Source organism: Salarias fasciatus, chromosome 22, assembly GCF_902148845.1.
Source record: "Salarias fasciatus chromosome 22, fSalaFa1.1, whole genome shotgun sequence".
NCBI classification, from domain to species: Eukaryota; Metazoa; Chordata; class Actinopteri; order Blenniiformes; family Blenniidae; genus Salarias; species Salarias fasciatus.
The window spans coordinates 15,856,358-15,882,365 of NC_043765.1; the positions used below are offsets into that span (position 1 = coordinate 15,856,358).

The following is a 26,008-nucleotide window of genomic DNA, read 5'->3' on the forward strand; positions in this document are numbered from 1 at the left end:
AATTTCCCAGGACAATTCAAGTTTTTCATTGACATTTTACTTTTTTCTTCATTTTCCATAGGTTTTTCATAACTGGAAAATTGGCCAATAATTTTTAAGATTTTCAAGGTTCTCCAGGATGTGTGGGAACCCTGATCAAGTTTCCTCACCAAAAATGTTTTCTCTCACTTAAATATAGCGAAACCCAGAGACCCAAGGGGTTAACAAGCAATATAGTTATTTCAGTAATACATTTTAGTAACATATTTTGAAATAGATTATCCTACCAAGCCCACGTCTTTGTTGAAGTTCAGCAGCAGATATCAGTGTGACTGATCCTGATGGCCTGTAAACAGGGGCGTAGCCTGGAAGCCCATGGACACAAGCATTGTCTGCTTCTTCATCATTTGGTGTTGACAATGTGCAAAGGGCATCCAGCACTGCAACCCTCTTCACCATTGTTTTCTCGATACTGACGCCATTCTTGTGAGCGATAACTGAAGTACAACATGCATATCAAAACAGTGAGCTTCAAGCATCTGTGGGGCCTAGCAAATAAAATGTCTGGGAAATTTACTTACCCATATCCTTGATCCTGTGGTGGTATCGCTCAAAGCGGTTGCAGTCACCAATCATGGGGTGGCCCAGCATATCTATTTGCTCCCAAGTATGATAGCCACAATGGATGTTGGCCCGGTTTGCCACCTCTGCCTTCCATATCTTAACAAAACAAAAAGTTCGTAAATGTCTAAACATAAAGTAGCATTGAAGAAAAAATAACATGGTTGTACAAAATTACCCTCTCAAATAGTCTGTGATGGTCACATATCTGAACCTGGAGTTGCCTTGCCTCCTCGTCAGTTAGACTTGCTGATCGAACTGAAGACAAGTAGCCACTCAGCAAGATGTTGGCTTTGGTGACAAGGCGGCAGTTGTTGTGGCCTATGTATTCAGCAGAGGCTGCTGTAAATGCCTCAGGGCAACACAAAACATCTCTTGTCACTATGGTCCACATTTGAATAAGATGGAGCACCTCACAGCCAGTGGCACATGCCAAGTGGTGAAGATCTGGGAGCTGAAAGAATAATGTGTTGTGTAATTGATGTAATCTACGCATAGCACAAAAAGCTATTAGGAATATATCTATTTAAAATGAACATGCAGAAGCATCATCTTTGGCTGGACTGTCAGTGAGTAAATGCAATGGATATCTATATAACTTTATTACCTGCTTGAGCCAATGAGGTCTCTCAATTGCAACAATGAGATCACTAATGAACTGTTGGACTTGTGTCTTCATGTTGCCCCAAATGAGACTTATTTGTAATCTTCCAACACCAAGAGCATCGAGGTGGAAGTGATCGATCCTTGTCTGAAACAAAATACAAGGCAAACTGTTGTATTATTTTTAAATGGTTTCTGTCACACATGCTTACTATTTCAATCCTTTCAACGCAAGGTAGAGCAGGACATGTTCAGTCCATTAGGATGGTTGCTCGGAGCTTCTTTGTGGCTACAGATACATTAAAACAATTACCTGAATGTGTGGTTCAACAACAATGCTATCGGAGAACAGCTGGTTGTTTGGGCTATACAGAGTCCCAGTCTCTGTTTCATGTTGTTTTCTCTCCACAACACCCATTTCAGACATGGCAGTGATAATGTTGTTTGTGTTAGCCTTTGTCCTGCGGGGTGCTTCACTGGCAACCAGTGGACTGAAGAGGTCGGCTTTGTCAACCGTGCAAAATCTACATCTAAGAGAGGGCACAGTATGAGGGATTAGGAATACATTTTTAATATTTTGCACAAAAACGCAATAAAATCAAATAGCTTGTGAAGTAATAATGAATCTAACCTTTTGTTTGCAGTGGATGACAAACAGTTAGCACAGTGGTTTGCCTGGGGCATGTCTGCATTGATCTCACCAATTCCTCCACAAACAAACACCTCACCCCCATAGTAAGGGCAGTCAGCATAGTAACCTTCCTGCAGTTTCTTTATGTATGGTGTAATGGCATCCATACACTGCTGAAACGATGTTCCTGATTTGGAAATAAGATAAACTGTATCAAATCCTATATTAATGCCATGATTTAAACAATTAACTATCTAAATATAGTGACTATGCTACCTGGTTCTCCGAGGCCTATGATTCCCATGTGTTGCCTTTTTGCCCCCTCAGAACGAGGCAAATTACCCAGGGAAAAGTACATCCCATTGGTGGAATGGTACTTCCGCCTGTACAGCCCAAACCCATCAAAATACAAATGGATGTACAGCGGGAGCACTGGTACTCCTTAAAGAAAACAACAATTAGGCATATTCATCTTAGTTACATCAGTCTTACTCTTTTGATTGAACATGTTATCCATATTATTCACTGACCATGAAAAGTTCTACTGTACCTGTGGGGAGGTCTCGTTGTTGTTGTCCCTCACTGCAGTGAGGAGGGAGAGTTGAAGCATCTCTGATGAACCTGCTGCTTGGCTCTGCAAAAGCTGTGGCAGAGTGGTGGCTGTACAAGTAGTGGCCAGTGTACTGTTGGATCTGTGGCATTTTTCTCACCACAGCATTTAGTGTAATGGACTCAATGGCATCAGAGATGAAAATTTGTTCTTTAACTGGTGTTATATGGTGATAGTGCTGATGATTTCTCATCTCCAGGCCACGGAACAGCAGCCTGCACCTGAGGACCAGGTTCCTTTTAGAGCTATCAAAAGCAATGGACTCTACTCTTGCAAGTTGTGCTCTCCGGTTGGTGTTAATGCTGATGACGTCAAGTGCAGTTACCTGGAAAAAAATAGTAAATAAGCATACATAAGATGATGACCTGCATCTCATTTGGATGAGGGCTTTTTAAAAAGTTAGAAATTACCTTGCCCACATTTGTCTTGACAGACTGTATGCAAAAGAGCTTGCTCTGATGAAAGAGCCTTGAATTGAAGGCATCCCTGTGGCAGTCAGTCACTGGCACAAATGTCATTTTGGCCATGTGCATATTGTTTTTTAAGATGTTGTCAACTGTCTTCTCCATATCAAAGTGGAAGAAATGAGACTCATCACCATGAACACTAATAGGCACCATTGGTAGGTTTTTCCTGATTTTCTGAAATGGGGAAAACAGTCAAATTACATGAATACAGTATCTTAAAAAGAGCCGTCATTGACGGGACCCTATGTGAGTGCCCAATGTAAAGCTGATGCTAAAACGCCCTGGTATCTAACTTTGCTTTGCCTACCTTGAAAACACTGACATTTGGTGGTACATCCTCCTTCTTGAAACTGTCGTGTGACAGGATTTCTAGTAAACTGGAGAAATTACTCTCTGAAATGCCAGAGGTTTCAAAAAACAGGCTCAGGGCTGCCTCAGTGAAGGAACTGAATGGATATAGATCCACCTGCAGAGGCAAGGTATAAGCAAGCATACAAAAGCATATGACACATCTCTCAATAAACATTTCAGCAATAATTAATGTGGAAATCATGCATTGTTGTGCTATTTTCTTATCATATACTAATTTTGTGAGTAGTGTAACCATCGATTGCACAGTCCAAAGACCGCATACAGTAAAAAGCCATGCATTATCACAATGTATCAAAATTGTAAGTTGTGACTCCAGTCCACACGTCTGATTATTAGCCTACCATTTCATTTTCAGCATCATCTTCTGGCTCAGGAGCTTCCTCAGTGTCCATGATGTCTTCGTCTGGATGGGGCATGTCTTCATCTGCATCCTCTTCATTGGCATAGTCATGCATCTCATTGTCCTCATCAGAGTCCTCCTCATTGCGCACTTCAGAGGCACAAAAGCAAAGCAGTCTGTGAGCAATAAAAAGGCTTTCTATTTTCTCCATCAACAATCATGAAAGATAGTCTACCGTATTTTCCGCTCTATAAGGCACACATGAAAGCCTCTAACTCTCAAAATCCAACAGTGCACCTTATAACGTGGTGCACCTTTTTAGGGGGAAATATGGTGCCCAGAGCTGACAGCCTGGACACTGGGATGCCAGGAGCGATGGGAGACTTCACCAGCTGGCTGGACATCAGTGATAACCCCAGAACAGCCAAGATGGTCTGACAGACCCTTTGGGTTTTTATAATTGAAATAAATTTGTTAAAAAATAATTCCCCTGTCCTCTCCTAAATTAGTTGTTAGTTACTTGTATGTTTTTCTGAAGCAAATAAGGTCCTAACAATGACACACATAATATTACAAAGCATTTATACCTCCAAAGGCAAAAAAAAAAAAAAAAAAAAAAAAAAACACGCACTTTGCGGGGCTTTTTTTCTGGACTGATTTGTTTTGGTTCATGCGCGCATCTGAACAGGGAGCTAGCTCTGACAGCAGACAACCGGACAGACGGCCAAAAATATCAGCCAAATCCTAAAAGAAAGACAATAAAAAGAGGCATAATGAAGGTGGAAGAAGCTTTAGCAATGATACAAGAGGGAAGTGAGGGGGAATTGGATGGCGGAGACGTGTCGGACATCAGCGATCTTGACTGGAGTGAAGAGGAGGAAAGTCCTGAATCAGAGTCAGAACAGCCGCGGACCAAACAGCGAAAACAATGTAATCCTGCCCCAAAAATACCCGACCGACCTCCAGCTGCTGTACAGTCCAGCAGAACCTGCAGCGGCGCATGGAAGCGCTCACGCGTCACCTCCAGGTATAGAGAATTACTGTAGGCTGCTGTCAGTTTACAACTAAATAATAATAACATAAAATGGTGTAAAAAATAAATAGATTAATGTAATAAATCTCAACAACAGTGAACAGGACAGTTGACAGCAGGAGCACTGCAGTGTCTCCAGGTGCCAATTACAGATTCAGGTAAAATATTATATCCTCCATCAAAGTACAGCAAACCATGTATTTCTCGTTTCCAGAAATTAATTTTAGAACGAACATATTTTCTTAATAAATACCGTTGTCCTGTCAAGCCTGCAGTCCCAGAATCAAAAGAGCAGGGTGAGGAATGACCGTGTGGGAAGGTGTCCGTCCTGATGCACAGCTGGGGAGACTTATTTTACTAATTTTAATGTTCTTGATTATTATTGACGGTTAATAATACAACTATTTTGTGTGTGTTGGTCTGTGTGTGCGTGTTTATCAGGGAAATGAGTGCGCGGAGTGTGTGTGAGAGGTGACGATGCGCAAATGCGCACTGTAAAAAGTTAAATAAATTTTAAAACCTGATTTGAGGCATTAATAAAGCAGACATGAGGCATTAAAAGGATTGCTGATCCTCTTGACTTAATGTTTTGTTTATTTATCTTAATTTCTAATACATTAGATTACAGAGAAACAACCTGTCGGTGTGCTCCTGCGCAAAAACACTGCAAAATGTATGACTGTCTGGCTGACCGTAAAAAAGATTTTACTTACCGTGCCTTTGGGAAACTTTACGTTACATATTATATGGTCTTTTCTAGATACACAATGTTGCATTTGGAAAGAAAAAGTCATGCGAAATCAAAAGAGGAAAAAAAGTGTAAAAGGACAAATAGCGGATTTCCGTGATCCGACAGCTGGTCTCACCGTTGAGGCTAATGTCACAGGTGACCTGCCACGCACTCATCCTGCAAACCCGCCCTTCAGCAGCGGTAAAGAGGAGCTTCATCTCATCAAATGATGTGACGGTGCGTGTGTGGGCTTCGCCAGTCCAATACACTACTTTGTTCTAAGGTAAGATGCTAACGCTTACTTGTCTTAAGACATCTGAAGACATCCAAATATTTCGTAGAATCTGCTTGCCTCATAACTAAATAAGATAGTTAGATAGATAGACAGATAGATACAACTTACCTTCTGCATCTTCCCTGACTCTCATGGGATGAGGGTTGACGTTGTTGGAGCGAATTCGCAACATTTGTAAGACGAAGTACACACGATAGCGTCAGGCTGCTGCAACACTGTTACAGTTGGGCTTGATGTGCGCTTCACCGACGCGTACGAGTTGGCACGCGCCGTCTTTTCCAACCCCTGTTGAGCGCGAGCTGAAGCGCAAAAGCCCGCGAAGCAATCGCTGTTTGCCAGGAGAGTGAGCTTTAAAACACAGTAGTGAAAATGCCTCTGTCCAGACTGGGAAATTTAACATCAAGCAGTGAAGGCGAAAATCAAGGTTAGTAATATGTATAGCCAAACGGTCAGTGTACGGTGTTTGATGAAAAATGAACTAAATGCCCCTTTCGATTATAAAGTTATATTATTTGGTTATTGGCCAGCTAGCTAACATCAGTGTACATGTATCCAACGTTTACTAGGCTGTATCAAGGGTGACAGTTGGCCATCTTTGGTAGAATAATGCTTGCTTTTCTTACTGAACCAGAGCAGACTTTACTGCCATACAAAATAGTAAAATATGATAATGCCAGCCTGCTTTACTCCTTTAAATCTTTGTGATTTAGATGGAGAAGGCAGGAGGAGAGGAAAGGAGAGGAGAGGACAAATCCTGGTGCCAAATCTGTCAAGATTTGGCACCAACAGAGGGAGAGTTGTTCGAGGTGAGTGAGTAATAGACATAGATTAACTTTATCATCATATACATAGACAATTGTATTAGTCCAACCGAAAGGGTACAATTGCATTTCAGTGTTATTGTACCATATTTGCAGCAGTAGCGTATGTATGCTACATTACAAGACAAATAAAAATTGTTCTATATCTAAGTAAACTGGTGGGTGGGATGGTTCAAATGTTAAATGACTGGTTTTATACAGTAGCCCTGTGTGCAGTGGCTAGAATATGTGCATTGTACTGTATATTTACAGTGACCTATGCATGGAGTTTACACAGGAGCCTACACATCATAAATATAGTTGAATGATACACATTGAGCCTCATTCACTATGTTCTTAAAGAGATAGTTCACCCAAAAATGGAAAATTAGCCTTTGTGTACTTACCATGATGACAGTGGAAGGGGGTTAGGGAGCTATTTTGCACAATATTTTTGTAAAATAAATTATAGAACATTGCCTACTTACAGCATCAAATAGCCCTTGTATTTGTGAAGATATAACCTTTTCATTTTGGGTATGTTTTTTTCACGCTGGAGGTTGAAAAGTAGGTGAGGAGGCAAGGATACTATGAGATGTGCTTTAATTGTGTAAATGAAATCGATATGCGTTCATAGCTATAGACTGATGTCTTTGATTTTGCACCACAGGGTCAGCTGAACAAGAAAATGAGGCATGCTGTCCCTGTGTGGCATGTTCATGCCCATGCCACCTCATGACTCCTAATAAGATGACAAGTAAGTAAAAAAAAAAATAAATAAATAAAATAATATATGCCTGTAGCTCTCACCATTGGCAGCTCCACTATGACGACAAGACCTGGCACACAACCTTAAGGGAATAGTTCGGTTTTTTTTCAAGTGGGGTTGCATGAGCTCCATACAGCGACTAAGTAAATTATATACGGTACACAGCTATCTCCTCTCCCTCAGTAAGGCACAATTACTCCAAGTTTGGGACGTGTAACCAGCCACAAACAGGGAAGTATTGAGGAGGGAGGATTGATTGATTGATTGATTTAGTTTGTTCCTGGAGCTCACCATCTCCCAGAAGCCCATGTCTTCTCTATGATCAAGATCTCATAGTCCACCTCCATTACATCCCTGTCCTTCTATCTATCCCAGCAATTATGTTGTCTCTTAGTAATGCAGGAGAGTGTATGGTTTTTAAAACTGGTCAAACTTATTTTGTTTTTCCAGGCAATGAAGGGGGGCAGAAGAGGGCATTGGAGAAGAGCAAGGCTCTCTTTCTTCGGAAAAGATACCCCTCCACTGAGGAGAAGTCAGAGCTGTTGGTGAGGGGGCTTCAGATGAAGACGGTGAACAAATGGTTCATTAATTACCGGTAAGAAAGGTCAATAACATGGTATTGATCCATAGGTCCTGTAGCCTAGTTTCGAAGCTCTGTTTGCACAATATTTAGAATTTACTCATCTTACTGTACCCTTATGGATGTAACAAACGGACTGCAGATTTTACTGTACTGTCAATACATGCACTTTAAAAAAAAAAAAAAACTGTAAAACTACAGTGAAAGCCCTGGCAGTAAAGTTTTCAGATGGATACTGTAAAATTATAGTAAATAATTGTATTTTTACAGTTATTGTCTGTAGTTTAGTGATACAGAGTAGATTTTTAAAGTCAAAATTCATTAAAATAGAATATATTATAGCTGATAAATGCCCACAAAACATACATACGATGCCAAAAACATAAAAAGTCAGATACTCTTCATGTTAATCTCTGCAAAAGAAAATAAAGTTTCTCAATTCGAATGTTTAGTGTGTCTTTGCAGTGAATTCAATTGAATATAAGTTGAAAAGGATTTGCAAATTATTGTATTCTGTTTTTATTTACGATTTACACAGCCTAACAACTTTACTGGTTTTGGGTTTTGTATATTAAAGGTAATTAGTCATTTGATAAAACTCACAAATTCTGTAAAAACAAAAAAAAATCCCACAAAATTGCAGTGGAAATCATTGTGTTCCATATAAATGTTGAAAACTTAAATTACTCCCTAAATCTGTAAGCTTACAAATGTTTTATTGTTTATGAATAGCAAAAATCTGCAAGAATCAGAATAATTTCTGTTACATTAATTAAAGTGCACTTTTTGTAATATAGTATATTTTAGATTGTATTTTTACAGTAATGTACACTAAATTACTTTGGTGTTGCACAGAAACTACTCATTAACTCAAAAAAAATAATAAAATAAAATCACCTTAACTCAATTAATGACCTGCAATTTTATGGAGCACACTGCAAATTTCTGTAATTTTACATACATTTCTTCATTAACATTATCAAGGAAGATCTGTAAAATGACATTATATTTTATGTATATTCACATTTAATATGATCAGTAAGTGTCAAATTACATTTAAAAAACAATAATAATGTATTATAATTAGTGATTACATGTAATTCTAAAGGTCAATATTTAAATTACTGCTAGTGTCTGTTGTTTTACAGTTGTTGCATTGTATTACGGATGATACTGAAAAAAAATAGAAAAAATTATGTAAAATTACAGTTAATGATGTAGAATTACAACAATTTTTTATCAAAAAAAAAACCCAGAATATTTAGATCATCATAAATTACAATTATCTGTAATTTTAAAGGTGCTGTAGGCAGGATTTTGCTAGTCAATGCTAATTTTTCTGTATTTTCTTTGGATTAAATGTTAGAGTATCCATTGATAATCCTTTAGGGGTGTAGCATAATTGTACTACAACGAGGGCGCAGCGTTTCCATCTATCTCTGTTCTGAGCTGAAAAGGAATCTCCACAGCTCCAGGTATCTTTGACCAATCAGAAGAGCCCCAAGGCTCTAACCGTGATTGGTCGAGGGGCATTCGTCGCACGTTCTTGTGGGAGGGGCTTAACTTGCATAAGGGCGTGATGTCAGAGGAAACAGGACAGGATTGACTGTGCTGGGTTTCAAATGGCCATCTTTGATGGGTCAAATCGCCATCTTGCGGAGATGCTGAATCCTGCCTACAGCACCTTTAAGCATAAAACCTAAAACTACTGTTAACATCTATTAAAATACTAGCATATTGTTTTATTGGAAATCTGTAAAATATTACAGAATATTTCCTGTAAATTCATTCCCATTTTAACAGCAGTATTTCTTTAAAATTGCAGATACACCATGTTTCTTGAACTGCGGAGGCGGGCAGCAAAGAAAATCAAAATGGAGAGCACTGAGGCTGATGTGGAGCGCTTGGTGGCGAGGGGCACAAACCTGGCCTTTGCCCACCTCTTTGGCAATGGGAGAGAACTAAATGAGTCCTGCAGAGAAACTGTAAAAACATACCTGCAGGCTTGGCTCAAAGCCCTAAAGGAGGGAAAGAACCCCAATGCCAAGGCCATGCAGGCAGTGCAGGACATGTGCAGTGCCTAGTGTGCGTGTGTCTGTATGTTTGTTTGTGTTCAAGCTTGAAATGCATTTTAATTTAATGTTGCGATGTTCTGAATTTGTCTGATTGTGTTTTGATGGAATTGTTCATTGCATTCCCTAATTCATTTAAATTCATATTTATTCAATTAAATAATAAAATATTATATTCTTTGTTACATATTGTTGCATAGATCATTGAAATTGTCTTGTAGTGTATTTAAATTTGAGTTCTATGATATTTTTCTGTGATATTTATTTAATTCAGTAATTTATTAAATAAACATTTTGTAAATTTAATTTCACCTCCTGTTGTTCTCACCTGTATGTTCATCTTCTGTTGAAAAGGTGTTTCAAATATTTGTTACATAAAAAAAAAAATCACAAAAAATCCTCTGAAGCAATGTTTTACAATTTTAACTTAAGTTATTATTTGTTTTTACCTTATTGATCCCATTACGCAGAGCTCTCTGGGAAATTAAAAATAATTCAAAATATATATTGAAAAATAATTAATGACCATTTAACACTCCAACAATGTTATCTCAGATTTTACAGTAAAAAATAAAAAGACCATTATCATAATATTATCATCATAATACTCCAGTTGAAACGAGACAGCTTGACCATGTCTTTGAGACACACATACCATGTCTGAAGCCATCTTAAGATGTGAATGTCTTAAGACAAAGGAAATATGTCCTAAGATGTCTCAAGACACTCAGTGTCTTCAAGACACAAAAATCTGTCTGGGTGCATCTCACATTCTGCTTTGGCATGTCTTAAGACATCTTCAAATTTTTGTCTTAAGATGTCTTCAGATGTCTTGATGTACAAAAATGTCTGGAGACGTCTTGATTTTGGTTATTAAGACATCTTAAGATGTCTTGAGACATTTTGATGACTGAGTATGTAGTCGCTGGTACTCACCCCATTGTCAGTTCCTATTTGACCTTTTTTGGGGGAATAACAGACTTTTAAGAAGGACATGTAAACAGCAAATTGAACCTTGACTCAGACCCAGGGTCATACACCACTATGAAATCCATAGTATGAGAAAATGTAAAATACAACACAAACTAGGGAGCAATTTCAACAGAAAAGTCACTGCTGACAATGGAAAAAGGTTCAAGTCATATGTGTCACCTTTCCAAAAACAAAGAATTATGTATCCAACAACAGTAACTTATAGACATAATTTGAATGACTGAACAATAAGAACATATTATTTTATGCATTGCACTTTAAATATGAAAGAAAGACACAAGTGGCAGACCTAATTTTCATTTTTGGGTGGTTCCCCAACTTTTACCAGTTCTCCAATTCAAGAAATGAATGAGGACATTTTGGTTTCTGGAATTGTTTAACACTCCACCTGGAAGAGAAGAGTGTATCTCGTCTGGTCATTTTTAAATAAGGCATAGGCTATGTTGAGAGTGAAAGCTAAACGTCATTTCTATTTTAACACACCACTTCAGAAATAACTGCTGACAGAAAAAAAAACCATAGAGTAAGAAAGTGAGAAATAAATCATCTACCTGTGGGTTTCAAACCAGTTGTGAATTATTTTAAATATATGAGTACTAATATTGTAATTTCCCACTCGTTCAGTGTAAGATTGATCATTACTCTGCCAATGCATCACATCAGGTCTATTGATTCTCCTGTTCATCCTTTTGTGGCCACTCCACCCCTCAGTGTTCTTCATCCTTCACTGTTGTTAAGTTTTCAGAAGCCTGCTTGGGAAAACACACATCAGAGTGAAGGCAAAATGATGGGGGTAAACAGCATCAGGAAAGCCGAAACAGCGACCATACTACCTCCCATCACAGCTGTTCACACATTGTAAATAAGCACTTTACCCATTTCATCTGTACTTATCTTTCAGTCTGACACAATCCCATGGTGATAATCACATGTCCCTTTGTGAATAAAAGAGGCTAGGAGCTTTGGTAATTCAGACAATACATTTCAGATTTGAAACTATGTAAAGCAAGTATTTTTGGACTGATATGACACTGAAAGGCTCTGTGTTACATTAAAGCCACTCAGTGTCCTCATTTTCTTAGCTCCTTCTTGTCTACTTCATTAATTTGAGTGAGCATTGTTAATATACATATTCATAGTTTTGAGCCAGCCTTCATGAAAAAAAAGCTTGTTTGGTAGAAACAAAGAATATCTTGTGTTATTTAAAAATAAGTGTACATACTGTTTTCATGTAAATCATTGACATAGTTAAAAAAAAATAAATAAAAAACTAAAAGTGGGCATAAATGAAAACAGACAACACTCTTAAACTTCCAGAATGGTTTTCTTTATTTTGCTTGTATGTTGAATTTCTGTTGCTGAGTTGAAACAGACTTGTTTGTTTAGGGACAAATATTGCGAGATGCACAAACAAAGGGAAGTTCATGACCGCACCCAGCATCATTCCACATGAAGTCGATGCCAGCGTTGGTGTGCCCACAGTGCTCCACAAAGCCTGCTCCTCCGCCGTTGTTTGGCTCTCCCTCGTTCCAAAGCAGGAAGTTGACTTGAGACCCATCGGACCACATCCAGGCTCCTTCTTTAGCAATGTCGCTGAGTCCGTTCCAGGTGTGTTTTCGAACGGGGTCAAAGTTATGGATTAAGGAGTTGATAAAGCTGTGCTCTTCCAGACTGTGAACAGACACCAGGTTGGCTCCCTGTGCCACACAGTGTAGCTCTGCATCTGCCCAGGTCATGTATGAGGCCACGTACTTGTAGCAGCGGTCTTGAAAGCTGTACCAAAACATAGGACAGTTGCCCCGCTGCAGCTGGACTTCATGATCTGGTGAGGGAGACGCAGCGCCCAGAGCCAGCAGAAAGAAGATGATCATGCCAGAGCTTCAGGATGATGTGTGGAAGTTTTGCTGAAAGTTACCAGGAATCCCACAGAGGGGTTTGGAGGCTGGCTGTGGGCTTTTCTGTCTGCCAGAGAGAGGGCGGCTGCTCTGTTGGGGGGATTTCATTGGACGAATGTACACAGCTGGAACTTCCCAGGCAGCAAAACACCACATTGCTGAGAAAAGACCATGAGCATGTTATCAAGCATGAGATAAGGCAGCCTCAATTAAGATGAGTTGGGAGGACAGGAAAACACAGCTGAACCTGATACGACTGAGGCACCTCCTACAAAGGACAAGCTTCATGATGCGGCTTTGCCAACAGACACATAGCAAAATACCTATTTACTCATCAACACTATTACATTGCATCAACCTTTTACTGTGACCAGTGGCTACATTCACGACACCAATTTGTGCTTTTACTGCCCTCACGTGGCCACAAATTATAACTACAGGTACTTTCATGAGACGCTGCAAAGTATAAACTTGTTAATCTTCTCTAGTGACAGAGGTGGGACCAAGTCCTTGTTTTGCAAGTCAAAGTCGAGTCTCAAGTCTTTGCACTCGAGTCCCGAGTCGAGTCCCGAGTCCTGACAGTCAAGTCCTGAGTCGAGTCCCAAGTCAAGACAGTCGAGTCCCGAGTCGAGTCCAAGTCCTAAACTTTTTTCCTCGAGTCCTAAACAAGTCATTAAAAAAAAAAAAAAAAAAAAAAAAAAAAAACTGGGGAGGCACTGTTAAGGAAATTTTGGTCTGAGATATCGATACTCTTTTTGAGAAGCGAGCTTGTAGATTGGGTATTTTCACCATATCTGTCAAACACAGCATAAAGGTGCTGTGCTCCACCTGCCCCCAATGACCAGTCACCACTGCTTTTGAGAAGTGCTTGAGATGATGACGATAACTGATTTTACTTTTGGTGTGGCTGCCTTCAGATGCTTAGAGAATTATTTCACATTGTAGGTGATTGTCATGTTTTTAATAAAATCCTCTGGCCTCAAACTTTTATATGAGTTACAAACCCAACAATGCTGAACTTCATGTTGAAATCAGCTACATGTCAGATACATCAGCTACTTGTCAACAGGATTTACAGCTCAGGGACAGCACAGAAACAAACCAGTTAACTCTATTCATCACAAACAGGAATAAGGTCAAAGCATTTCCAGAATAAAAGAATAAACCTCGGGAGGACAGTTGGAGTTACATTAGAACACAGGCTGTTACCAGAACATTATATCTGTGACTGGACGAATCTTGGCTTCAAGCCTAACTATCCCATTTCCACTCAAATCGAACATTTTACACAAAGCAACTCCAGGAGTAAATGGAAAAATTACAAACACAGTTAGGCAGCCCGCAACAGAAACACCAATGATCAGTCTGTCTGATGACTCTGTCAACTTTGTCACAAAAATCTGGTGAATCAGCAGAGGAAGAACAACATGAAGCCTTATTATCTTACCTTTGTTGCTGGGAGGCTGGAAAAAATTATTATCATCATTATTATTATTATTAGCTTTAATTATTGGAGCAAAACTCTGCCATGAGTGGATATTCCAGGTTATGTTACGACGTCTTCCTCTCCTGCTCTCTGGTGTTTCATGGAAGTTTTAATTCTGCTGTGCTGTTTACTGCCTCCTGTACAACCTGCGTACGGCCAGTCACTCTGTTTCCTTCTTTCATTTATAAAATCTGAGGAAAGACCTAATCACAAATCAACATTTCAACATTTCAAAAAGAAAAGCAACCGACATCAGAGGAGGCAGTCTGTTAATCCAAAGAATCACCATCAAATGTCCTCAGATAGCTTTAGACTGATCAAGCTAATGAACCAGATCTACACACACTGACATGTCTCTGCCCTGGTAAAGATGCTCTGGCACCATTAAAGAAATATATTAAAATACTAACTGCACCATCGACACAACAACAAACATTACTGAACATCCAAGGTGTGTTAGACACAGAGAACCATCAGTCTCAGGAGTGTTTTCCATTATTTTATTTGTCCAGGAGCAGTTCAACAGAAATGAACAAAGCTGACAGAACTGGTGACTGAAGAGGTGACGTCTGCACAAAGAAAGAAAGGAAGAAACAATAAAATAATAGTCCGGTTATCTCCCAGGTTACAGATTACTAGTTACAATGGAAGTGCAAAGTGTACTTATTTGATCAGGAGACCCTGGTTCTTGCTGGAGGTCCCAGTGGAGACCCTGGTCCGGCTCCTGCTGGTGGTTCAGTGTTCTCTTGTGAAGCAGAGAGCAGCCTCAGTTCTCTGCGGCGTCTGAAGACGAGGCTCTGCTCCACGATGTCCCAGGAGAGGCTCAGCAGTGTGACTGTCTGCCATGTCTGTAGAGACAAGCTGGAAGGAGGACAAGGAGGACAGATGTCATGTCTTCATTAGCACTTCAGAACGGCAGGACAATGTTTTTGGGCACTTTTAAAAATGATGATGTTACCTTTTAGCCTACATATCTGGACCTGTAGGACTTCCAGTCCTCACAGCTGCAGTTCTGTTGGGGACAAAAGACAGTGTCTGAGTATGTTTAGCTCTGTTTTCTATGTTCAGTGTTAAATGTCCAGTGAGCTGTGAACCAAGGGGCAGATTTAAAAAAAAAGAAGTGTGCACATTTAAACCTATCTTAAAATAAATTGTGTTTCCTTAATGAAATAAAGCATCTTTGATGCATTCTTCTTCATTACAGTTCAAATATAAAAATATGAAATTCGTCCCTATTCACATCTTTCAACAAAACTCGCATTTCTTTTTAATCAAAAGCAGCAGGTCCCCCGGGGACGAAAAGTATGTTGATGATGAACATCAGCTGAGACTAGAATGAGGCCAAACAGCCTCAAAATGTTGCTGTTAGCATGTTCACAGTAAAGTTCTTCAGGGCATATCCACATTTCGAAACAGACTACCGCCTCTTGCATAAAGTCTATAACCTGGGATAATCACAGGGTTAAACTAGCAACCAAGTTTTCAAACTCACCACAGGTGCTGCAGAAGACAGAGCTGCTCTGTGCGGAGTTTCCACTGGAACAGACGCACATTTAGAACAGCCGCACTTTTTTGTTTTGTTTTTTTAATCCTCTGAACGTCTGTTTGCGTCTCTGATGCTAGCGGACGGTGCGTTCAGGAGCATCGGAATGTTATGGACTCTATGCACAACTTCACCACTTCCTGAACTTCAGGAGGCTCCTTGTTTCCTGTCTTTCATGATAGGACGAGCTGATTAATGCAGGTGTGTCTGGCCTCTGGAACAGCTTCAGACACACCTGCATTAATCAGCTCATCCTATCATGAAAGACAGGAAGCAAGGAGCCTCCTGAAGTTCAGGAAGTGGCTGAGTTGTGCATAGAGCAACCGGGGTTAAAATGGCTACACGTGAAGGATTTCTGTGTAGTGGAGAAAAAAACACCCCTGGCAAAAGTCTCCCCCTAAACTGACGCCTATGCGCGCATTCCAGGCGGGCAGTGTTAAAACCAGTTTATTAAAAACAATCGTGGCCGACCTGTTGTGTTGTTTGGAATGCGCCGGGAATGCGCAGGTGTTGAAAACGAGCGCTCCCGTCAATGCGGAAGTGAACGAACTCCGCCCGTTGCACGTGGTCTAGGCGACACGAAACAAGCGCTCCCGCCGCAGGCGCACCTCGCCACTGCGATCCCATGAAATGAAGCGATAAAAAATAAAAATGATTCATACATCGCACTTTTAAAATGACTATTATGACTTGACGTGACTCGTCGAGTCAAAGGATTCGAGTCAAGTCCAAGTCTAGAGTCACTGAGCTTAGAGTCCAAGCAAGTCCAAGTCTTTTTTTGATTTTATCAAGTCGAGTCAAAAAGTCATAAAATCGTGACTCGAGTCCGAGTCGAGTCCGAGTCTCGAGTCCAAGTATCCCATCTCTGGTGATTTCTGTACAAACATGGAGAAGAACAGAGTTTTGTTTTTTTGTGTTTGTGATCTATGAAAGTCATCTGAACAGCAGTCTAATTAAGACAAGGTGGAATCTGACAGGACACCTAGAGGTAATTGTTCCCATTAGTCATGATAAATTACAAATTCTAGTCAGTATGACTTCAAATTATGATTAACCGATAACAGTTTTCCTCACTGGACGATTCTAATGACGTTAGAACGCTGGACATGCATTGCAGCTCAGTTTGAGTTGATCTAGCTTTGCTTTTTGTCAGCTGAACTATACGTTTATATTAGAGTCAGCTTCAACAGGACTCAGTTCTCACCAGGTTTTAAGTTCGCAATGTAATAAATTTCAGGTCAATTATACTTAGAAAAGTAAGTTTAAAAGCTGCCTTAAAAATGTGAATAAACTCGACTTTTAGTCAAGCTTGGTTGCGACTCAACGAGCTCAGTTGTAAAAGTTTGTCACCAAATGATCCTTTGTTCTTTAAAGTTGATGCTTTGAGTTAAAACAGCTTAGTGTGATACATTATCCTTGTCAGAGAACTAACATAACATAAATTCATCAACATTTAGTTTAATTGCCAACACACGCATGACTTAGAATCATGTTTTTAACCTGAACAAATGCCAAGACGAATAACTATAAGTTAAACTTCTGCTAACAAAGACGCTTAAGTTCAGTATCTTATTTAACTATTTAGTGAGCTATTTCATGCTCAAAATTATGTACTTGCCAGAATTTGTGAGTTATCACAAGTTATACTGTTTTTGTGAGAATCATGCTGGTCTAACTGAGCCTGCTCTTTATGTCCAGCAGGCCTATGACTTTTGATAGAAACTCACTGCTGTTATTTCAAACTAGCAACATATTACCATCTTGGTTATTGAAATGTCATTTGGAGACTTCTTTTTAAACATTAATTATCATTATTATTATTATTATTATTATTAACAAATGCAATAAGCGAAGTGTGCTCAGAGTATTTGACTCACCCAAGATAACAAGGAAAAAAAGAAGTTAATGTGTCCATGTTTATTAATGGTTGATAAACTTTAATGCATGAAGGAAAGTTGTCACGTTTCAATTTTTTACATCTTTGTGTAGGATAAAATGTGTTATCAGTGTACTTGAAGAAACTATTAAAGTCAAAATAAAACTCTTGAACGTGTCTATTTACTATTGTAAAAACATCATATAATCTGTTACTATACCAGAACGTCAACCAGTCTGATACAGTCAGCAGGTTTAGTGTTATTAACTCTGGCAATGATCTCTAATGTCTGTGAGGAACGTGACTTTAATGGAGCTATGAGATGAACTTTGACTGAGTGATTTGCCTACGCTACGTAGTTCAATCAACAAACAAAAATTTAAAACATCCCATCTGGTGTGATTCTTTCTAGAATCATGAAAATGCAAATTTGTCAAATAGATTATTAAAATATAAGAAAACTCTGTAATCATAAACTAATATCGAGAGTTTTCTGTGCAAACACCTGAGTATTTGCATGCTTGCTTGAGGGTCTGACCTTTTCTGTAGAACAATGCAAACCTTCTCTTTTAAAAGTCTGCAGAGTGACAAAGACTGAATCTTTCAACTGTGATTTGAAGATCGTCCTCTTGCTGTTTGCTCTGGTTGTGCTGCTCCTGTATGAACCTCAGAGAGTGAAGCGCAGACTGACAGACTGATCGTCACATATTCTGAAACAGCTTCAGCCACACCAGCTAGAATAAAATGAAAACCTGACACATGCACACAGTCTGAATGAACAGTGTTTATACAAACTGATCAAGTGTTTTGATCCTGCTATATGAGAAGCCTTCTACACACTAAAAAATGTTGAGTTACTTTATTAACCCAATCGCTGGGTTATAAAATCGGTAACCCAATTTGGGCTATTATGATGATTTGGAGTTATTTATTGCAACTCGTGTTGGGTTAGAGTGGGACTCGGGGCCTTTCTGTGTGGAGTTTGCATGTTCTCCATATGTGTGCGTGCGCTTCCTCCCATGGACCAAAAACATGCAATTGGTCACCCTAAATCGCCCCTAGGTGTGAGTGTGAGTGGTTGTTTGTCTATATGTGTCAGATTGATGACCTGTCCAGGTCGTACCCCATCCTTGCCTGCAGCAGCTGGAATTGGCGCCTGCAACATGCAACCCTAAAAATGAGAAGAAGCATAGAAAATGGATGGATGAATCAACACTTTTTGGAAGATTGTGTAGTTGAATTAACACAGAACTGTGGTTAACTTTACCCAGAATTTGGGCATTCAACCAGCGTATATGGTAAAATTGACCCAGGGCTGAATTAATTTGATGCAACATTTGGGTTGAATATGAGAACAATATTCAACCCAATCATATGGTAGAATCGACCCGGGGCTGAAACTGATTTGACCCAATGATTGGATTAAGTTTGTGAACCCATCTGTTGGGTTAAAAAGACCAACCCATTTTGTTGGGTAAAAATAACTACTGTTGGGCTGGTCCAATATTGATTAACTGTTGGGTTAAAAAATAAAACAATTTGGGTTGTTTTTTACCATTCATTTTTTAGGGTGTAGTCTTCCAGAAAAACTTTGCTATCATTAAACAGAAGTGACTATTTAACTACATTTAACATCCCTTTAAACTATTTCCAGTTTATGACCAAAACAAATAACAGGGGAAAACAAAGGATTATGTTGTGTTGAACAATGATGTGCACTTCAATGAAGCAACAAAGTACACACATGAATCTAACACCATTCCAGTATGCCTTCTGAGTTGCTAATATATATGTAGAATTACAGTAATGTGTTTTAACTGTCTACTGTGGCATAATATTATGAGAGGTGTGTTCCTGGTATTTCGGCTAGATAACGGCTAGATAACGCTTCAAAAGGACAACCAGGAGCTAAACAGTCACTTCTGTTTAATAAAAGCAACGATTTACTGGGAAGACTGGAAGACTTTTCGTCTTATACATCTTTATGGCCAATGTCTGATATATACAGCTCACGTGTCTTTTATTGGTTAGTTTGTTGTGTGTGTTCCAGCAATTTTTGCAGTCAGTGATGAAGTTATCCAGACCAAGATTTGAGGCTTGTTGAGTTTTCTTGTTCATGCTCCAGCACTCCAACAACAGAAACTTCACAGAAGATCGGTCTGGAGGATTGCAACTGGGAGAGACCTAAAACAAGCAGGACACCAGACCTGGAGGGCCGGGATTGAGAAGCCTTGCTATAATTCAATATGTACCTATGGAAGTAAATGTCTGTACATTTATGTATTACCGTACTTCGTAAACACACAGACAAAAATGATATTCATATGAAAGACTACCTGATATTTAGTGTTATTACAGGGAAGTTACAAATGTAGTAAGAGATGTGGAAAATAAGATCATAAATGAACTCACATATATTTGTTAAAATGAGCTCCTGGGTGGTGAGACTGCTGACATCAGATGTGTAAGTGGGACAGTAAATGTATACTGACAGTAACAGTTGATGAGAATCAAAGATTTCTGGGGCTAACCCTTGAAATTCCATAGAAAATGCCTGGCGCCATTTTTGACCACACTTATGGAAAAGTGGGTAGTGATATAAAAACTGCAATTTCTTAAAATGTATGAAACATTTAAAAAAAATACAAATGGGTTTATGTAACAAACATGTTTTATGAGGAATACCTGGAATATGAAAGTATAAAAAACTTTACTGTCAAAGATATTGAAGAATAATGACCCTTGGCTCATTTTTGACCCCACTTATGCATCCAAGGGTTAAGATCAAACACACTCTTTAAAACCTCAATTTCTCAGGGTGATCAAGCAATGAGGATAGTTGAAATTTAAATGGCCTTTCTCTAACAATTTGGCAAAGTTGGATATTTTCATATGGGGACATGTGGCAGGATATTTTCATATCTTTCAGAGTCGAGTTTTGAAGCATTGGATTGATATCATTGGTCAAATGATGTCTGCATGAATCAATAACTGTACACTGTGGTGTACATTGGAGGGAAGGAGTTCTCACATTTGAAGGAGCGGGGAGGTAACGGTGGGTGTCATAAGGGTGAAAGTGATCCGTCAAATGTGGGCTTCATGTGATGACAGCTGTCAGTTCTGTGCACGGAAATAAACGACCATCGACTGCACTCCCTCTGTTTCCTCCTTTGCTACCTCCACAACACAAGAACATAGTCTGGCCATTAGACAACAAACAACCGAAGTAGCTCAGTGGGACATAAAACATGTAATTCAAAATATGAAGTCCAATTTGATCAAGTTAAACCTGAGTTTGAAAAAGACATGATGTCTCCTCTCAGCAAGCCGGCAGTGAAGGAGTGAATCACTGAGAAGATTCACACTAAAAGCTTCTCATCGTGCTGGAATCTTTCCCTCCTGACTAAAAGTGAAGCGGCGGTGAATCTGGACAATTTACCAGTTTACTGATGGATAAAGAATGAAGCTGTAATGGAATCAATTAAGGATGTATTGAATAGGAGCTGGAGCAAGAGCTTCATGTGTTGTTACATAACCAGTGCTGAAGTTAACAAAGTCTGTGTTCATATGAGTCACCGTGTTCATATGTATTAATTATATTTAGTGATCGTTAAAATGGACTTTGAGTCAATGAAGCTTGCAGGAATCTACCTTTTAATGTAATTTGTTGTTGGAGATAAGAAAAGAAGAGTGTTTATTTAATTTTTATGAATTTATGAAAAGGTTTCCAGTTAATTTGCTGATATTTCATGCTGCAATGTTTCATCTAACTCTTCTGCACTGCTTACCGTGTTCAGGGTCACGCGGTGCTTGAGTGACAATACAATGCAATTAGTTGTTCATACATATGAGTTAACACAAGTGTTTTTACTGTTACAGTTCTTTGTGGATAGTATCATCATATAATCTGTTATTATCCCAGAACATGAACCAGTCTCATACGGTCAGTTTACTGTTGTTAACTCTGGCAATGATCTCTAATGTCTGTGAGGAACGTGACTTTTGTGGAGGTATGAGATGAACCTTCACTGAGTGATTTTCCTGCGTAGTTCAATAAAAAAAAAAAAAAGTACAAAACACCCCATCTGGTCTGCTTCTTTCAAGAATGATGAAAATGCTAATTTGTCAAGGAGATTATTAAGATATCAGAAAACTCTGTAAATATAAACTAATATCCGAGTTGTAAATTTTCATAAAATCACACAGATAAGACGAAAAGACTGAAAGACAAGAGAAGAGCTGGAAACAGAGCAGTGTTAAGCTTGTTAACGAGAAGAGAGAAAATATGCTGTATGGATGACACATGGCAGTTCTTGAGTAAAGCCGAACGAAACTTAAATCGATCGCCTGGACATTTATTTATTTTTTTTTTTACATCGGGTGTTACAGCTGAATCCACAACATTCCATGTGTGACTGTACAACGGATATGAAAAGGATGATTAAAAATAGTGAATAAGTTTTGGACAAACAACTCGAGGTCCACCATTGTGTCATTTAGTCTTTTGAACATCAGTGTAATTAATACAAAGTAGAATCTGACTTTCCATCATCTCAGGAGGATTTGCATGTTGCACAAATCTACTAGTTGAAGAAAATGACGAGGAATAAACCATTTATTATTCTATTAGTGACAGGAAGGTTTGGGTTTTCCTCTGGAATGACATGGCTTTTCATTGTACTTGTAATCTGAAACCAAAAGTCTGAGTGATAATGAAGTTGAAAATAAAAAAGTACTTTCAGTATTTTTTCCTCTTAATCTTTTACCTTTACATTTGGGAAGGAGTTTATCAAAACGTAGCAAAACACATAAGAAACTCTGTGTGTATCAATTATAAATTAAATCAGTCTCTGAGAAAACACCTGACACACACATGCATGCACACACAGCCAACTTAAAGTCAGGCGTGCCAAGAGACAATATAATATTCAGAATGCTCCTTCAGCCAAACCAAGACTTGAACCCGGGACCACCTTATGAGGGGACATCGCTACTGTGCAGTCCGTCAATAAAAGTTCTATAATCATAACTGCTGATGCTGTCTGTTTCACAAAGGTTTTTCCATCTGTTGTTGTCCTTGTTGTTAAATGCATTTTTCCTCACTCCACTGATTGATGCAGTCATGGGTAAGATTTTTTAACAACTGAACTGTTGAACAAATTTTACAGAGATTTCTGTTTTTTTTTAGACTCCAATCTGTTTCCTGTTATATTCATGTTCCTGATTTGTTCTCTGGTTCAATAATTTGGTGGCAAAATTATTCTCCAGTTGAAGATGGTAATTTGCTCAAACCAGTCAGTGCCGGTACGTTACGGGTATTTTGGAAAATTCATTACTTTTTCAATGTAAAATGCTGATTTTGTGTTTTTAAATCAAAGCAGGTGCATGCGGCAGATCGAAGCCGACTGTGAGTGAGGACACAACCTGAACATGTCATTAGAACATCACAGGGAAAACACAAAATGAAGGAGAATCACACACATTCACATCCATTTTTAATTTCATTGTTGAAAGTTGTTCACATCTTGTTCAATAGAAAACAGTTTTCTGAGGTTCAGTGTTGGAAATATATATTTTGAAGTAATTTAAACGGATGAACATCAGTGAAAGACTACATAACTTCGAGCACTCCTGCTGTTTTTTTACCTGCAGCATGTGATTTCTATCATTGATGATTTTAACAGTAGACTGAAGTCCACATTGGACTCAGCAGCTTCACTCTTAACCAATCAAAGAACAACTTGAATCTGGTAAGGGTTTAAGGTTTGCAGCAGTAGTACTCTGTAAAATTGATACATTTATAAAAATCGATGTAAATAAATGGACATCAGTGAAAGACTGACACACAAATTCTATTGGGTGAATTAATTCTTGCAAAATTACTCGGATAAAAGCAGAGAGCTGTTCTTTGACATAATGTCAAATGAGGCACAAACAAAGCGAAAGAGTATAGAACACGGAATATCATTCCATCGGAACAGTTTGCCATAATTGGTATGACCACAGTGTTCAATTCTTTGACAATTATCAGGCTGTCCAACATCCCAAACGGCAAAGTTGAACCTGGATCCGTCAGACCACATCCAGGCTCCTTCCTTATGAACGTCACTGAGTCCAATCCAGGTATAGCTCTGCTCAGGATTCAAACTCTTAATCAACCAGTTGACAAAGTTGTGTTCCTCCTCACTGTGGATGGACACCAGGTTGGCTCCCAGAGACACACAGTAGAGTTCTGCATCAGCCCAGGTCTTGTCTGCGGCGACGTACCGATAGCAGCGGTCTTTGAAGCTGTACCAGAACAGTGGACAACCGCCACGCTGGAGCTTCATGTTTTTCTCCTCCAAGGGAGCCGCAGCACAAAGAGCGAGGAAACACAAAAAGAGGAAAAACATCATGTTGAAGCTTCAAATGTCTCTGAGTGAGAAGGCCTTGATGTCTTGCTGGAGCTGTTCAGAGCCGTTTGAGGAGACTGAATCACACAGAGGAGAAAGTCTTTTATATCCCTGAGAGAGGCGGAGCTGCACTGAGAGAGTCTGATCAACAGCTTTGTTCAGGTCAATAAAATAATTGTTTTAACTTGTCACCGCCAATTTCTTGCCTGCCACTGATCACTGCGAGGAGTCTGATAAGATTATGGTGATTTGACTCAGATGAAAGTCAAATCTGGCACAGTTGCTGCCCTCTGCTCCAGGAGCAGTTGCTGAAACCAGCTCAGGTGGGATTTGAATGAAATCACTGTCAACAAAATACTGCTGCTTTTAGCCAACAAATCAACAGAGTCAATTCTGATTTCCTTCCCAATGTGTGGGTGATATGACTATACATGTGTCTGCCTCTAGATTAGATCAGGTCAATAGCATTTAGCAAAAAGAGCTAATGTCTCCTTATGGTGGAGAAGAAGCCAAAAGAAAGTGGGGGCTGACCTGAAGACAAAGTTGGGGCTCAACATGCTGTGGGTGAAGTTCCAAAGTTAAACATCTGTCTGTGCAACCAACCATTAGAACAAGTGACGGAGATTTGCGTAACTGTTTGGTGTCACTTTCGAGCAAACTGTGAACAACGTGCAAGAGACACCAAACTAATCAGTTGCAATGTCCATTTTAATGTAAACAGAAACATTTACTACACTCTCTAGTATAGATGTGATTTGAACTGTTGTCCCATTGTGTGGTGGAGTGCTGCTTTATTTCTTTTCAGATTTATGCATTTTTTAAACTGCTAAGAGACAGTGCACTAATTTATTTTCAAGTTACAGTTACCCTCATTCTTGTTCTATTTTATTTTGCTTCTAACAGACAGTGCACTTATTTATTTCATGTTTCAACTAGCCTTAAATTAGCCTTGCATTGTTCCATTTGTGAATGTGATGTTCCCTGCTGTTAAGAATAAATCTTTTGTTAAGTAACATGATTTGCATTTTTTCTTTCATAAGAAAGACAGTATTTTCGTAGAAATGAACAGATTGATTCAGGGGGAAATTCAGCTTTGCAGAAAAATTGCTGCTTATCAATTAATCAATAATCGATCGATAAGATGAAAAAACTGTCGATTAATGAATTACTCGATAATTTGCATCCCTAGTGTACAATATACTTTAAATGGTGTCTTCATTTGTACTTGCCCCAAACCTGTGCATGAGCACATTAGCCTGTGCATACATCATGCGACACAGCCGCTGAACGTCTTCATCATCTGTCAGTTCATCAGTGATAAAATGTCCCAGATTTATTTGCTGACCACAGTAAGAGTATTCCCACATAATCTGAAGTGTGGAAAACTCAGAGATTTATCACCTTGTGTTCTACAGATCATCATCACACTTTTTCCAGCATTACATTTGATGTCATAGTCAAGTCCATACTTGGTGCACATATTAAGCAGGTCCTGGAGTCCAGCGCTGCTTGGACTCAGTACAACAAGATCATCGGCATACATCAAATGATTTTAAACAGCACAGCAGAGAGGATTCCACCCTGCCTCACTCCATTGGTTACACCAAATGACGATGAGACACAAGTGCCCCACCTCACCTGCATCACCTTGTGGGCATACCAACAGGCTAAGATCCTCAAAATATACTGAGGAACTCCTTGCTGACACAGTTTCATAAACAGCTTCAGGTGATTAACACGATGCTTTTGATGCATCACTGATGATACCTCCTGATGATCTCTTTGAGAGCAAATATACATAAGTCCGTGCCATGCTTTGTCTTAAACCCAAAATGATCGTCTGCAGAGTAGATAATATGCTGTATTCTACCCAGCAGTACCTTTTCTAGAACTTTAGATGCAATGCTAGCAAGAGCAATGG

General features: G+C 39.1%; 2 protein-coding genes and 1 long non-coding RNA gene across 3 annotated transcripts; 1 reads left to right on the forward strand and 2 right to left on the reverse strand.

Moving 5' to 3' along the window:
* The first annotated feature begins 6,404 nt into the window (after nucleotides 1-6,404).
* On the forward strand, nucleotides 6,405-9,767 carry LOC115409906 (uncharacterized). The gene is made up of 4 exons (XR_003934032.1): nucleotides 6,405-6,438; nucleotides 6,471-6,487; nucleotides 7,701-7,845; nucleotides 9,656-9,767. It is a non-coding gene; the product is annotated as an uncharacterized LOC115409906 (long non-coding RNA).
* A 2,510-nt stretch (nucleotides 9,768-12,277) lies between these two features.
* On the reverse strand, nucleotides 12,278-12,766 carry LOC115409794 (galactose-specific lectin nattectin-like). Its single transcript, XM_030121070.1, has one exon. The coding sequence runs from the start codon at nucleotides 12,764-12,766 to the stop codon at nucleotides 12,278-12,280; it is 489 nt and encodes a 162-aa protein (XP_029976930.1).
* Nucleotides 12,767-23,574: 10,808 nt separating this feature from the next.
* On the reverse strand, nucleotides 23,575-24,155 carry LOC115409795 (galactose-specific lectin nattectin-like). Its single transcript, XM_030121071.1, has one exon. It carries the CDS (start codon nucleotides 24,088-24,090, stop codon nucleotides 23,575-23,577), a length of 516 nt encoding a protein of 171 aa, XP_029976931.1. The 5' UTR covers nucleotides 24,091-24,155.
* Between the last annotated feature and the right edge of the window lie 1,853 nt (nucleotides 24,156-26,008).

Coding starts and splice junctions, on each gene's coding strand:
- LOC115409795 (XM_030121071.1), bottom strand. CDS start 24,090: ATGATGTTTTTCCTCTTTTTGTGTTTCCTCGCTCTTTGTGCTGCGGCT.
- LOC115409794 (XM_030121070.1), bottom strand. CDS start 12,766: ATGATCATCTTCTTTCTGCTGGCTCTGGGCGCTGCGTCTCCCTCACCA.